Raw genomic sequence first — 15,401 nt, 5'->3', positions numbered from 1 at the left:
TCTCATGCCTGTTCCTGAGATGGACTATGGGCCGGCGATAGAATGTGTAGTGTGAATAGAGCAGTGCACATGACTGCAACTAATATGCACTGCTCACTCCAAACAAATGGAAGTGAGGTTGAAAAGAAGAGGTTCGGGAACTCAAGGAGGACGTTACAAGGAAAAAACAGTGTGAAACAATTCAACGAAAAATAGATTACAATCACTTTAAACTTGATGGCTCTGTAAAGTCTTGTTTAAAAAACAAACATGTTATACTTACCTCCTACGTGCAGTTGAATTTGCACAGAGCAGCCCAGATTCTCTTCTTCTCAGGTCCCTCTTTGCTGCTCCTGGCCCCTCCCTCCTGTTGAGTGCCCCCACAGCAAGCAGCTTGCTATGGGGGCACCCGAGCTGAGTTCCAGCTCTGTGTGTCTATTCAGACATGGAGCTACCCTTCGGCCCCGCCCCTTCTTTCCCCCGATTAGCTAACTGACTTTGACAGCCACGGGAGCCAATGGCACCGCTGCTGTGTCTCAGCCAATTAGGAGTGAGAGTCCCGGATGGCCGAGAGATTCCTGGACATCACTGGACAGAGAGGGGGCTCAGGTAAGTATTAGGGGGTGCTGGGGAGGCTGCTAGAATGCATTAAGATAAAAAAACCTTCTGACTTTACAACTCCTTTAAGCTAAACCAGCTTATCAATACATAAGATTACAATTTGACCATTCCCTGCTGAACCGAACAGATATCGATCCTTGTATAGCTGCTTTTAGTGCTTTGGGCTACTATTTAAAATGAATGCTACCGCAATGCATCAACATATGTAATGTGTGTTGCTGTGTATTGTGGTAACGCGTATAATAATGCATGACTGCACAGAGGCATATTTGAGATGTATATAGCTTCGCTTTAAAGCCTGTTCTTATCATGTGAACGGAACGAACCCACAGCTCAGATTAGAAATGTGATCAGAGGACGCCCAAGCTCATCTCTAGTCAACAGGCAGTGAGACATTTCCCGATCTCTGCAGCCGCACATCGGGTAAATGTCTCACTGCCTGTGATTAGCGCAGCGCCGACTTCCTGGCGGGCTCTGCACGTGTAGTGTGCAAACACGTCGGAGCTCATCCTTAGTCAAGAAGATCCTAACTCACTTCTGGATGGACTAGTCAGCCCTGCCAGGTGAACTGTAGGTTGGGATTTACCAGATTGCCAGTGGAGTAAATCTGCAAAAGCCTTTACCACTACACACATATATGAATGTATGTTGGCCATAATCCAGTGTCTGTAGCAGACTTTTTACCCCAGACGAAAGGTCTTGAAGAACCCTTAATAAAACCAGTTCATCAGGGTGCAATGGGAAAAAATAGTGGTTGTTGGTTAGTAGGAAGCCTGGCGTCACCATGCCACACCCGCATTCATTACACATGATTGCAGAGCGGTTTTGGTGTGGCTTTGTACGCTTGCTTACCAGCAGTACTGCCTTGAGCAGCTCCATGCCCTTGCTTAGGTTGGCAGTCGGGGGTGGTGGCTCAACCGTGTGCTTTTACTAACCCCTGGCTGCCTGTGTGAAGGGGGACTTACAATGGCGGTCAGTAGGGATGAATTTGGGAACGTTCTGATGCTCTTCTGAACCTACACGGCTGAACCCACTAAGAAGATGTAATTTGTGATGGGCCACACCTCTGTGGTGGGGGCATTCTCTGCCACACATATACAAGGAGCATGTATACGTTGGATTGCATGGCGAGGAATGCCTCAGCTCCAGGTGATTGGCCCATTACAGGTGTAGCACCCTCCTAGTTAGGCTGCTAGGTAAATTTAGTTTTGGCTTCTGCTGTAATCACAGGAGCAGTGATTGTTTGGTTTTGTCTGCTCAAAGCTTCACGGATTGAGAGTTTGATTACTTTCCTCTGTCTCTAGAAGTAGTTTCTAGAAACTTGGGGTGAGAATATTCAGTGTGAATATTCAGTAGGGTCTATCTGGGGTGTTTTTAAACAGTCTGGATCCCAGAGGAGATTGTCTTTTCTACCTGTGGGGATGGTTCTGTGTGCTTAGAGGAGAGAGGTTGACAACCCCTGGAGTCCTATGTACTGAATACTGGACTACTTTGCAAAAGGCTGCACCTATAGACTCAGGATCCAATGAGTAAAGCCTTTACCTGTGCTCATACTACTTCATGGTCCCCAGCCGTGAACTGTGGACTGTTCCAGTCTGCCTATACTAGTCCTACAGCTGCTAAAGCAAGAAGTGTCCTCTGCTAGCAATATGTTCCATTTTGGCGTGTCCTGCATTACCCCAAATCCCCTCCCATGTTCTACTAGCAAATAAACTTTAAAAAGATGAACCTTAGACTGATCAATGAGCCAGAGTGAATGAACTGTTGTTGTTGTGTGCCTGGTTGCCTCTGGTCTGTTGAGGAAAGAATCTTTCTAATCTATAGCAGTTCTTTCGGGGGTAATGCTACACAGGTAACAGCTTCCAAGTGGATTTGGCCACATCAATTCAGAAGAGCGTCAGAACATGCCTGAGCTCATCTCTAATCATCAGAATGCCACCCTTTACAGACATCTAATTCATTGCTACATTATTGGTGTCATGCTGCCAGCTCTGCCAAGTGGTATTGGTTCCAGAACTATGCAGGCACCATCAGATGGGAAGTTAAAGAAGAAGTACAGCCAAAGCTTGTTTGGCAGTACTTCTCCTGTACATCACAGGAGTGAATTCCGTTCTGCACTCCTGTGACCCATTTCCAGCAGACAGCGGGCTGAAGCCCACTGTCGGCTGACATCACAGTCTTTCAGTGAGCCGGTGAGAGCCTGAGCAAGCAGCTCCTGCTATCTCCACAGTCCAGCACTCCAATGAGCGTGGAGGGGGGCAGAATAAAGAGTCACCAGCTCTCTGTACACGGAGCTCTGAGAACTGAGCGATCAAAGGTCTTTGATGTCCATTGAACATTTTTTTGCTCCATTCTCCGATCTTTCTCCTCTGAATGCCAGTTTATGGTGTATATCGCTTCTGCTTTGGAGGAGTGAAACGATCTACCAGCGCTTCGAACACTGGAGAACGACCCCCCCTGATACTGGAATCTCATGAGACTTTACGAAATTACAGTACCAGAAATTCACTGAAACACAGAGGTGTCAATTTATTAAGCAGTGATAAATTATCACTGCTCACTACACGGACATTCCCGGAGGAGACAACCCACCTATTATTAAAATATTTGCCCCCCTACACCAATATATATATATATATATATATATATATATATATATATATATATATATATATATATATATATATATATATATATATATATTACACAGTGGGACAAAAAAAAAAAAAGGTAAAAAAAAAAGTGTCTGATTTTTGAAAGAATTTATTTGCAAACTATGGTAGAAAATAAGTATTTGGTCAATATCAAAAGTTTATCTCAATACTTTGTTATATATCTTTTGTTGGCAATGACAGAGGTCAAACGTTTTCTGTAAGTCTTCACAAGGTTGTCACACACTGTTGCTGGTATGTTGGCCCATTCCTCCATGCAGATCTCCTCTAGAGCAGTGATGTTTTGGGGCTGTCGTTGGGCAACACGGACTTTCAACTCCCTCCAAAGGTTTTCTATGAGGTTGAGATCTGGAGACTGGCTAGGTCACTTCGTTGCCCGGGTGGTGTGTTTGGGATCATTGTCATGCTGAAAGACCCAGCCACGTTTCATCTTCAATGCCCTTGCTGACGGGAGGAGGTTTGCATTCAAAATCTCAGGATACATGGCCCCATTCATTCTTTCATGTACACAGATCAGTCGTCCTGTTCCCTTTGCAGAGAAACAGCCCCATAGCATGATGTTGCCACCCCCATGCTTCACAGTAGGTATGGTGTTCTTTGGTTGCAACTCAGCATTCTCTCTTCACCGAACACGACGAGTTGTGTTTCTACCAAACAGTTCTACTTTGGTTTCATCTGACCATATGACATTCTCCCAATCCTCTTCTGGATCATCCAAATGCTCTCTAGCAAACCTCAGAAGGGCCGGACATGTACTGACTTAAGCAGGGGGACATGTCTGACAACTCCAGAATCTGAGCCCCTGGCGGCATAGTGTGTTACTAATGGTAGCCTTTGTTAGGTTGAGCCCAGCTCTCTGCAGGTCATTCACTAGGTCCCCCTGTGTGGTTCTGGGATTTTTGCTCACCGTTCTTGTGATCATTTTGACCCCACGGGGTGAGATCTTGCGTGGAGCCCCAGATCGAGGGAGATTATCAGTGGTCTTGTATGTCTTCCATTTTCTAATTATTGCTCCCACAGTTGATTTCTTCACACCAAGCTGCTTGCCTATTGCAGATTCAGTCTTCCCAGCCAGGTGCAGGTCTACATTTTTGTTTCTGGTGTCCTTTGACAGCTCTTTGGTCTTCACCATAGTGGAGTTTGGAATGTGACTGTTTGAGGTTGTGGACAGGTGTCTTTTATACTGATAACAAGTTCAAACAGGTGCCATTAATACAGGTAATGAGTGGAGGACAGAGGAGCCTCTCAAAGAAGAAAATACAGGTCTGTGAGAGCCAGAAATCTTGCTTGTTTGTAGGTGACCAAATACTTATTTTCCACTATAATTTACAAATAAATTCTTTCAAAAATCAGACAATGTGATTTTCTCTATCTATTGATTGTCTGGATTTGTTTCCACATTTTGTCTCTCATAGTTGAGGTATACCTATGATGACAATTACAGGCCTCTCTCATCTTTTTAAGTGGGAGAACTTGCACAATTGGTGGCTGACTAAACACTTTTTTTCCCCACTGTGTGTATATAGATAGATAGATAGATAGATAGATAGATAGATAGATAGATAGATAGATAGATAGATAGATAGATAGATAGACATGGCAGGGGGACATGGTTACTGTCTTGGGGGGTCTGGAAGGAGGAAGTCAAAAATCTTCCTCCTTTCCCCGGGATTCTCTCTTCGCTCCCCAATTCTCCACCTCTGAGCTGGTGAATCGGGGAATGTGAATTCTGAAACAGATCGCCAGTGAATAGCTGAGATCGTAGCTTCATAAACTGGCTGTTTCTGTGTCAGTCAATGAAGATTCTCAGTGTGTGGAGATCATCGGCGGGGGAACATGTTCTCTCCCGATCATATCTGTTTCATAAACTGTTTATGGACTGTGATCAGCGCCTATCCTTTTGGATCACTGCTGTTTACAGTTTCATAAACGGACACCTTTGATCGCTCAGTTCTTCGTCTTAGAGCTGGCGGGGGATAAATTCAGCAATGGAACGATGCTGCATCAAACTAGGTAAGTATGATTTAAAACAAAAAAACACCTTCTCTTTTAATCAGTTACAACTCAAGAAACCCCTAGGAACCCTGGTTGAGAAGGGCTAGTGTATAGAGTAAAGCCCCATTCACATGGTTCAAATATCGGCCAAAATAAGTACAGCAGAAACCGGCCAACATTTGGCCCATGTGTACAGGTCTCATGACTGGCTTCTGTTGAACAAGCATGCTGGAAAATCGCCATCCGATCAGTGCTTGCAGCCACTGGTGGTGAGCGCTGACCTGTGCATTTTCTGGCGGGAAGGGGCGGGGGGGGATCTCCCTGTAAGAACACAATAACACAGTGGGAGGATTGCTGTACTAATATCGCATGGTTAGAACAGCGAGCTTGTCAATTTTTTTTTTTGTGTTCAGACCGCTGGGTTGAAAAAAAAATAAAAATGTACAATGTGTACCAGGCATTACACCTGACAACCCTGAACGAGCGTTCTTGGGGAACCAAACAAACCTTTCCCAATCACTTCTGTTTTCCACGTCAGAAAAAACAGCCCAGCAGGCATTGGCTTCCTTGCATGAATGCCTAGTGTTATCGAACTATCAGACATAAAATTCAGATCATTACCTTGATTGATATAGACAGCAGCAGACTGAATTTTGCAAGCCTGCAATCAATAAAACCCATTGGAATCAATATATAACATTATTCATCGTTGGCTTGTAGTGAGACCCCAGTGCTATGTGTAGAGCAGATACCCCTTCATCCATGAAGTCAGTTAATTACAAGCACTGGGCTTCTGGGTTCATTTCCTCCTGAATGTAATTCTCTGGAAATAGCCACAGATGGTGCTTGGAAGGCAGTGGAAATTTCCAGTCCATGTATATGAAGCATTCATCCTCACATAGCCTCCTCTCTCTAGGAAGACTTCTCTGCAGCGCTAATAAATTCTCCTTCGCCGTACAGAATACGGAATTTATCAGCCACCTCTAGACAATTCAGATGGCAGGCACAAGGTGATCAGTGTGAATACAAATTGCAAATAAGTATTTATAATGATTGTCAGTGAAGCACACATCCCTCTGGCTCTAATGCTGAACTCAAAGTAAAAAGCTAAACACATGAAATGCATATAATAAATAAATATACACAAATTATGCTTGCAAACCAAGGTTTTACTATATATATATATATATATATATATATGTATATATATGTATATATATATATATATGTATATATATATATATATATATATATATATATGTATATATATATATATATACACACACAAACATTGAAAAGCAACAGCAGAAAAAAAAACAAGTTGTCTAACAAGTCTTCCTATTTTTTTTTAAATTTATATATGTTTTTGTATTTTTATTAACCTTTTTTCTTGTCTGTATCCAGGAATCCAGCGATGTGCCCCCCCCCACCCCCCACACACACACCAGATCTTTCAATCGGCTCCCGGTTTCCTTTCAAGGGAAACTGGCAGTGAAGCTTCGCGGTTTCACAGCCGGTTCCCTACTGCGCATGTGCAAAGTGCACTGCGCTTTGTGAATGGCCTGGCGGGAAGCTGAACTTCCGGGAAGTGGGGATGGGTACCTGTCAAATCAGGTACCCACTCTCCCTTCCCCTCCAAAAGGTGCCAAATGTGGCAGCGGAGGGGGGGAGGAAGCAAACAAGTGGAGCTTCCCCTTTGGGGTGGAGGTCCGCTTTAGGTGGGGTACACACTATAAGAAAATTGGGTGAACGATCGTCTGATTTTCCTCATCGTTTCACAGAAAGTCAGAACTGAGGAAAGAAATAATGTACAGTTTCTCGTATGACAAAGGCTTTTTTTGGTGTTTATTGTTTCTGATCATCCGCAGTCTTTCTTTTATGATTTTTCTCGTATGAAAATCGTACAAAAACGATACACTTTGAATCAAAATCTTTCGGTCTGTTCTGGTACAAATTTTTTTGGGGAGTTTGGCCCTTCAGAAATTTTCGTTCGGAAGGTTGGAATCGGCTGTCGAAAATTGTGTACACACTATCAGAAAATCGTACGATCGTTCCTCGGACGAAGATGTTTGTCCAGTTCCTGCACTTGGGGGGGGGGGAGGGGCGATTTGTATAGACATCTATGCATGAACCCGCACAGATGTCTGTCAAATCGCCCCCCCCCGAAGTCGGACTGCATTGCCGGGTTGAAATCATGCAAGTTCAGCTGAACCCTCACAATTTCTAACCCGCAGCAGTGTGAACCTGTTGCATGACTGTGCTGGAAGTCTATTCCAAGCGTCAACTACCCTTTCAGTAAAATAATGATTTCTAAGATTAGTTTTGAACTTTCCTCCTACTAGTTTGAGGTCATGTCCCCGTGTTCTTGATTTTTGGGTTCATATTAAAAATACTGCCTTCCTGGACCTTATTCACCCCCCTACACATAACAGAGTCTGTACTTCTGTCCATTCAATCCTGGGATTTGCACAGCTCTGCCACACAGCACAGCCAGCCTGGAGTCCACAGTTTTCAGAACTACCAGTAAGTAATACAATGGGATCTTGTTCCTACCCCCAGCCTGTAAATAGACAGTAAGGGCTAATTTATGCTTGCAGTCAGGGGGCGGTAAAAAAAGGGGGTTTATTGCCCCCTGACTTCCCACCTTAAAATATAACATGGCAGCCAGATGAAGTTGTCACGCTAAAGCAAAATTTGTACCTCTTGTTGTGTTCAACAGGGAGTATCACTACTGAATGCAACCCATTCATCTGAATAAGGGCATGCCGCAACTGCGTGCCAAACACTAGGTTCGCGGTTGCACCACAGTATTCCTATTCATAAGTCCCCAAAAAAAACAAACAAGCCAGGAAGCAGCAGTATCACCTCCTGAATGCCTGTCAGACCCTCCAGTACTGCTCTGTGAAAAGTGATGCACCGCTGTTGTAAGAGCAAATGAGCCCTAAGGTAGAATCAGCAGATGAGGTCATCTGTCTGCTCTTTACTTTTTGACAGCAGGTTAGTATATGAGCACTGCAGCACAAATGATTGCTTCTCCCTCTCCCAGTCTGAGCTCAGCTGTTTAAAGTGGTTGTAAAGGGTTTACAGGCAAGCCTATAATTACATGGTTAGTAAGGTTGAATAAAGACACCAGTCCATCCAGAGTGAGTGTGGGTGCATGGCTACAATTGTCCCTATCCCTGTACATTGTATCTCATTAAGATACTCCTCTATTATATATTATTTATTTAAGGTACCCATATAGAGCTGTCAATTTACACAGTGCTCCACACATACATCGCACACTCACATCAGTCCCTACTCTCAAGGAGCCCACAATCCAAGGTCCCCATCTCACATTCATATACTAGAGCCAATTTTGGACAGGAGCCAATTAACTTACCAGCATGTCTTTGGAGTGTGGGAGAAAACCGGAGTACCCGGAGGAAACCCACGCAGGCACAGGGAGAACATGCAAACTCCAGACAGGTAGTGTTGTGGTTGGGATTTGAACCAGTGACCCTTTTTACGGCTAGGTGAGCGTGCTACCCACTACACCACTGTGCCGCCCACTACACCACTGTGCCGCCCTAAATTAGGCTTAACTGTAGCTACACTGGATATCTCCTAAACCTGCACGGTTTAAGAGATATCCCCCGTATTTGCATGTGCTGACGCCATCCGCACTTAAGCAAACTGAAGCAATGGCAGTACGTGCCGTTCTTTCAGTTAGACTGTGCCGTTACCGGAGACATGCGTCGGAGTGATGTTATCGCGACTCTGGCCAATCACAGCGCCGGAGCCGTGATACCCGGAAGTAAACCCCAGGAGCGATGTCAACCGCCGGAGCGGTGAACGAGGACCACTGCGGGGACTTCAATCTCAGGTAAGTAATTCACAATGAGCACTTAGTATGCTATGCATACTGGCTCATTATACCTTTGTCTTGCAGGTTTTTGTTTTTTTTTTGTTTTTTAGGGTTTACAACCACTTTAACAGATTGTTTACCTGGCTTATACCAGGTAAAATGTAGGTGTTTAGCTAGCCTATTGTATGCTTTCCTGCAAGACCATATGAATATGTATGCAAAATAACAATTACTTAGAATTAAGACCTACTGTAATTTTTTAATGAAAGTCTGACCACAACAAGGTTTTTTCCTTTAACATAGAGGTGATTGTAGACCTCTGCTGGTTCCTAATTTGGAGTTCATTCATGAGTACTTCCCATGATGTGAGCTCAGTGGGGACTAAAGCCCAGTACACACGGCCCGAATGTTGGGCGGCATCGGCCGTTTCAATAGAAACCGTGTGTACGGCAGCAGGGCCGGCTTCTGTGAAAGGGTCATGAACGAAAAAAAAGGCCTGCCGACCAGCTCCCAATGGCCAAGAGCGCCGATCGGAGTGTTCTGGCGGGGGGCTGTTCCTCTGTCAGAACACAAAAGCACAGCAGGGGAGATCGCTGTACTAACATCAGAACGACCGACCTGAGCTATCAAGTTCTTTTTTTAGTTTAACCCAAAAAAATAAAGTAGTGTGTACGGGGATTGAAGGGCTCCTATTTAGGATGAACCACAAGCAGATAGTTCCGAGCCAAAGAATAATCAGACAATGCTTTCTAATCTATCTGTCACCTTGATAAAGGAGGTCCATCTACCCTTGAAATGTGGGTATTTTTGTGCTTATATGGGACATCAGTAAGGATGAGCTCCGGCGTGTTCACACAGCCCACGTGCAGAGCCCGCCAGGAAGTTGGCATTGCGCTGCGCTAATCACAGGCAGTGAGACATTGTCCCGATATGCGGCTGCAGAGATCAGGAAATGTCTCACTGCCTGTGATTAGCGCAGCGCAATGCCAACTTCCTGGCGGGCTCTGCACGTTGGCTGTGCGAACACGCCGGAGCTCATCCTTAGACATCAGTAAACAGTCACACTGGATTTTAAATTGGTGTGCTGGCCTTTCTCTGAATATTAGGTCTTCTAATCTTTCTGATCATTTTTGGACTATGGCCACTACCCTACAAACTCTGTTGCCTAATCTGGTCAAAAAAGGCCATGTTAGAAAATAGTTTTCTAACATCTATAGCAGCTTTTCTCAACATTTGTACCCCAGAGGAAACCTTAAAAGAATTTCCAGGCCTGCCAAAAATTATTAATTGGGGGCCAGAAATGACCTCTTACATTGGTAATCAGTGGAAAGAATGCCCGTCTTACATTGGTGATCAGAGGAAAGAATGCCCGTCTTACATTGGTGATCAGAGGAAAGAATGCCCATCTTACATTGGTGGTCATAAAGTCAACTCTCTGTGTTCTGCCACATGGGCTACACACGGGTAGACTTTTACAGTAGTAGTGCAGGATCACCCAATACAATAATCAGTAGGCATGTGCAATTCGTTTCGTTCCGAATTCGTTTTTTAACGAATTTCGACAAATTCGTTAATTCGGGAATATCCGAAATAACGAAAACCCGTTTAACGAATTTTTTCCGAATATTCGTAAATTCGATAAAATTGGACATTCGTAAATTCGGGCATTCGAACATTCGTACATTCGCAACTTACATTCATACATTCGTACATTCGTGCATTCGTACATTAGTAAATTAGTGAATTCGTAAATTTGTAAATTCGAAAATTCGGAAATCTGAAATAATAGTTAACTAATAATAACTTAACTATTAGTAATTACTAGTAACTTTTAATTTATAGGTATTGTAATTTCCTTTTAAATTTGGCTGTTAGTGAACGTAACACGTACAAATTTATCCGAAGTTATGAATGATCCGAAAAAACGGAATGGAACGTAATGAATTAATAATAATAAATAACAATAATAATAATAACAATGTTTTATTATTATTATTTATTATTAATTTGTTCCGTTCCATTTGTTTAGATGCAGCATTCGTTTTGGATAATTCGTAACTTCGGTTAAATTTGTATTTGTTACATTCACTGACAGTCAAGTTTGAAAGGAAATTACAATACTTATAATTTAATAGTTAGTTACTATTTCAGATTTTTGAATTTTCGGGTTTTTGGATTTTCAAACTTCGAATTTACAAATTTCCGAATTTTCTAATTTACAAATGTACGATTTTACGAATGTATGAATTTACGAATGTACGAATGTACGAATGAACGAATGAACGAATGTTCGAATTACGAATGAACGAATGTACAAATGAACGCATTTACGAATTTACGAATGAACGAATTTACGAATCGCGATCATAACGAATGACCCGAAAAACGAAAAAAATAATAAACTAATGAAACGAAAACGAAAATAAACGAATTTTTTTGGTTGTGCACATGTCTAATAATCAGTCTCATGCAGTCACAAAAGATGAATTGTGAGGCTGAACTTTTCCAGCTTTGTTGCACCTGGTTAAGCCTTGTTATCACAATCATGAAGTTATTGGATACACTGCCGGGACAAGGTCATCTAGCTCCCAGGAGGAAGATGCCAAACGGTGCCTCCCCAAAATGTATGTACATTATGTGTCAGTAAAAATCCCCCCCCCTCCAAAAATAATTCAAGCACTATAGTGGGGCTGTAGAGGGTGTCAGGGGACCGCACTAGAGACACCACTGGCTGTCAGATTGCCACTGTGCCATGTTTGCTTACCTGTCCCCTACCCATGTTCTTTGCTGGAAGGAGATGTGGAAGATAAACACTGCACAGTGGTAATATGGCTGCCAGTTCTGATCCAGGAGGGCTGCAGTGGCAGGAGACGGAGCTGGAGGGGAGAGAGAGCACAACCCATCCCTCCTCCCTGCTCTCTCCTCCTCTCCAGATCTGGCTTGTCTCTTCCAGCGCTAAGCTGACAGGAGTAGTGAAACTGCCATCACTACTCCCGTCAGCTTGTAGGTAGGAACTCTTCATGCGGTGCTCCCCCTCACCTCACATGATACCACCGCGCCAGGGGGCAGCCCTCCCTCTCACCCACCCCTTGTCCCAGCCCTGATTGGACCTTCTCTCTGATGAGCTTCTCCTACCTATGAGACTAATTTTGCAGGAAATGCCGTGGCACCTGGTAGTCTAGGCTGCACTTACAATCTCGGCGACGGTGCCACAAATACCCCATGATAAAGGTAATTCCAGCAACAGATCTCAGTTATTCCATTCTCAATCAATACAATCAGCACACTGATAGGGTCATCTCCTTCTTGCTGGGTAATGGGAATGGGAATATTTCTGATGGTGGGAGATGTCTGCAGGAGATGGTAAACCGTTACTGGCCTTCTTATGAAAATGCAAGTTGCCTAGCTGTATCTGGCTTTGAGTCACAGCTTGGGAACAAGCCTGCAGCAAGTGAAAGTCAGAGAAGTTCTGTATGTTCAGGATCAGTGACAATGATTTACTGAAGCCAGAGCATGACAACCAAGCAAATAGCATTTTCACTTGGGGAGGTGTGCAATGTCAGTCTGTATATCTTTTCCATGTCAGACTTACTTGAATGGCTTATATGCATCTGGCTAGTCCCATACTACCTAATTATCATTATAGACTGTAGAAGGGCGACAACCTAAACTTCACTCACTCTAATGCTTCGTACACACGATGAGATTATCAGACGAATGATCATCCAGTTTTTTTTTGCATGCTAATCTCATATCGAAAATGAAGAGGTTACTAAAACTCCGAAAATTCTCATATGGCAGAATAAAAAATCGGAAGTGATGTATTGTACTTGTATTGTATTTTCAGACAACAACAGAACTGATTAAACGAAAATCGCATGATCTGGTATCGTACAAGGAAAATTTTCTTGCTTGCACCATCAGATAATATCGTGATTTGCTATCGAAAGCTGTGCACTAACAATCAGATTATCGTAAGATCGCTTCAAAAGTGGTATTTTCCGTACGATTTTCGGATCGTGTGTACGGGCCATTAGTCACTGATTAAAGAGAACCTGTTAGGACGTCTGTATGGCACAGAAGTGTCTTCAATTTACGCTTTAGATGAACATACATGGGCAGACGACCGCAGATTTGGAGATTCGTGGTGATGACCAAATCTGACAGATGGGAATGTTTGACACCTCATCAACATAACCGAAGTGGCCGGGCAAGATCTGCACATGCAATCCAATTTCATATGACGGCATCATCCATCCCAGTCATCTACCACCAACGTGGGGGATCTGATGTGCCCCATGGCTATTATAGTCTAGTAGATGTAAACCAGGCAATCACCCCCCTCCCGATGGAAGCCCCTACAAACCAGTTGCTGAATGTCTGCAGCTTACCAGCATCTGAGTGCACCATCCTAGCTGTGCTCCAGGCTCTGCTCCCGGTGACAGGTGACATCCCCCTCTGTCTCATCAGAAGAATGCTGAAGCTTTTCAGTAGTCTTGCCATGAAGAAGAATCCCAGCGAAGCTGCAGTCAATGGAGTGACAGGCGGTGTGTGCTGCAGGAGCAGATGTGTGTCTGCTGCTGAACATAGCTCTCCCTGATGGCACTCCCTCCTGTGATGTCATCCCTACAATGGGCCAGTATGTGGGCTAAAGGGCAAACAGAGGATCCCCTCTCCACATTTCTCCGCTATCTGTCAGTGTCTGGTCTGGAGATAATATATTCTAGTGCAGATTACAACATTGCTACTGGCCTGAATGGGATATATTACTTTTTATTATTGCTATTATTATTATTGTTGGTGTTGTTTTAATTATTTGTGCTGTAATTTATTCTCATCTCAAATAATAAAATAATTAGTACAACAACAACAACAATAATAATAACACCAACAATAATAATAATAACAATAATACAAAGTAATATATCCCATTCAGGCCAGTGACAATGTGAGTGTGAATGTAGCCAAGGCTACATTCACACTCAACTCAACGCGTGTAAAAGCACACAATTTCGCACGTGTTTACGAAATGCGCAAAATAAGCCTGTCACGCTTGCTTTTGCTATTGATTGTTAATGACACTCCAAACGTGGGAAAAAAGACGCGTGTTTGTCACGCTGAAAAACATGTATCAAAACGCAGCAAAACGCTTGGCTAAAAAAAAAAAAAACACACAAGGTTCAGCACTTTAAAAAGGTACATGAGCTACTTTACTGCATGTAGTGCAGCCCATTGAAATCAAAAAGCAAAAAACGCACACAAGCAAAAACACCCAAAAATGCGCATGAAACGCTCATAGAAACGCAAAATGTGAAAGCAGCCAAAGTGTATAGGCAAAGAGTACAACCCTACCATGCCCCCAGTTACGGGGGCCATAAAATGGTATTGTTATACAGGGTTGGTATAGTGTCAGCAGTTTGCACAGCTCTTTAGAAAATAAATAGGAGTTTTAAGGGATAGCCTTGTTCACTGAGCGATTTCAAGATTCACCAGAAGCAAGTTTGACACTAGGGGTGCATATTCACACCAGGATGTAATGTCGCTCGAGCCCCTGTTCACATCGGCACAATTTGACATGCGATTTGACATGTCAAATTGCATGCCAAATCGCAGTCTGTTGCCGGCAACAGCACTCTCCCAATCAATGTGACACCAACTTTGCAGTTTTGCACCGATTTCCAAAAGTAGTTCCTGCACTAGTTTTGGCGACTTCGGCGGAAATTTCAATGTTTCAATGTCTTTCAAATCGCCCCCAAACTCTCATTGAAATGCAGGTTTGAAATCGTGTGAGTTCAGCTGAACTCACACAATTTCAAACCCGCGTTCAGCGTGAACGTACCCTGAATCATGCCATTCGAAAAAGTACATGAGCTTCTTTTGGGTCACATGTTTTGGTCCCAATAGAGTTCAAGAAAAACACTTGGAAAATGTGAATTTTTGCACATTTCTTGTCTAGTAGCCAGCTTTTCTTTGGCTAAAACTAATTTTAAAAAATTTGCAAGTATTAAAAGCATGCAAAAACACTTCTACAAACGCTCGAAAAAACATCTAAACACATTGAGCTCAAGTGTGAATGGGCACTAAAAGGAGGACAATATGCAAAGGTATTATTATGCACAAAAATCATACACTAAACCCTTGTGTTATTTTTTTTCACCACTATATTTTCCTCATATTGGCTTTCCAAAATAAATAGATACATTTTTAGCTCCCCTGTAATCAGTGGAGCAGTTTGTGATTGCTTTGCGCTGTTCTAGGTTTCACAGGCTGCAGGTTCAACTGTTTCC

At 43.2% G+C, this 15,401-nt stretch overlaps 1 protein-coding gene across 1 annotated transcript in view; it reads right to left on the bottom strand.

The window, feature by feature from the left end:
• Positions 1-13,744, bottom strand: part of MSRB2 (methionine sulfoxide reductase B2) — a 47,741-nt gene extending 33,997 nt beyond the window's left edge. Inside the window, exon 1 of the mRNA XM_073629767.1 lies at positions 13,506-13,744. Within this exon, the coding sequence (XP_073485868.1) occupies positions 13,506-13,617 (112 nt within the window). The 5' untranslated portion in view covers positions 13,618-13,744. The remainder of the gene's footprint in view (positions 1-13,505) is intronic.
• Between the last annotated feature and the right edge of the window lie 1,657 nt (positions 13,745-15,401).

This window comes from Aquarana catesbeiana, linkage group LG05 (assembly GCF_042186555.1).
Source record: "Aquarana catesbeiana isolate 2022-GZ linkage group LG05, ASM4218655v1, whole genome shotgun sequence".
Lineage (NCBI taxonomy): Eukaryota > Metazoa > Chordata > Amphibia > Anura > Ranidae > Aquarana > Aquarana catesbeiana.
The sequence above is the reverse complement of the archived record's forward strand: the minus strand, read 5'-3'. Positions and strand labels throughout refer to the sequence as shown.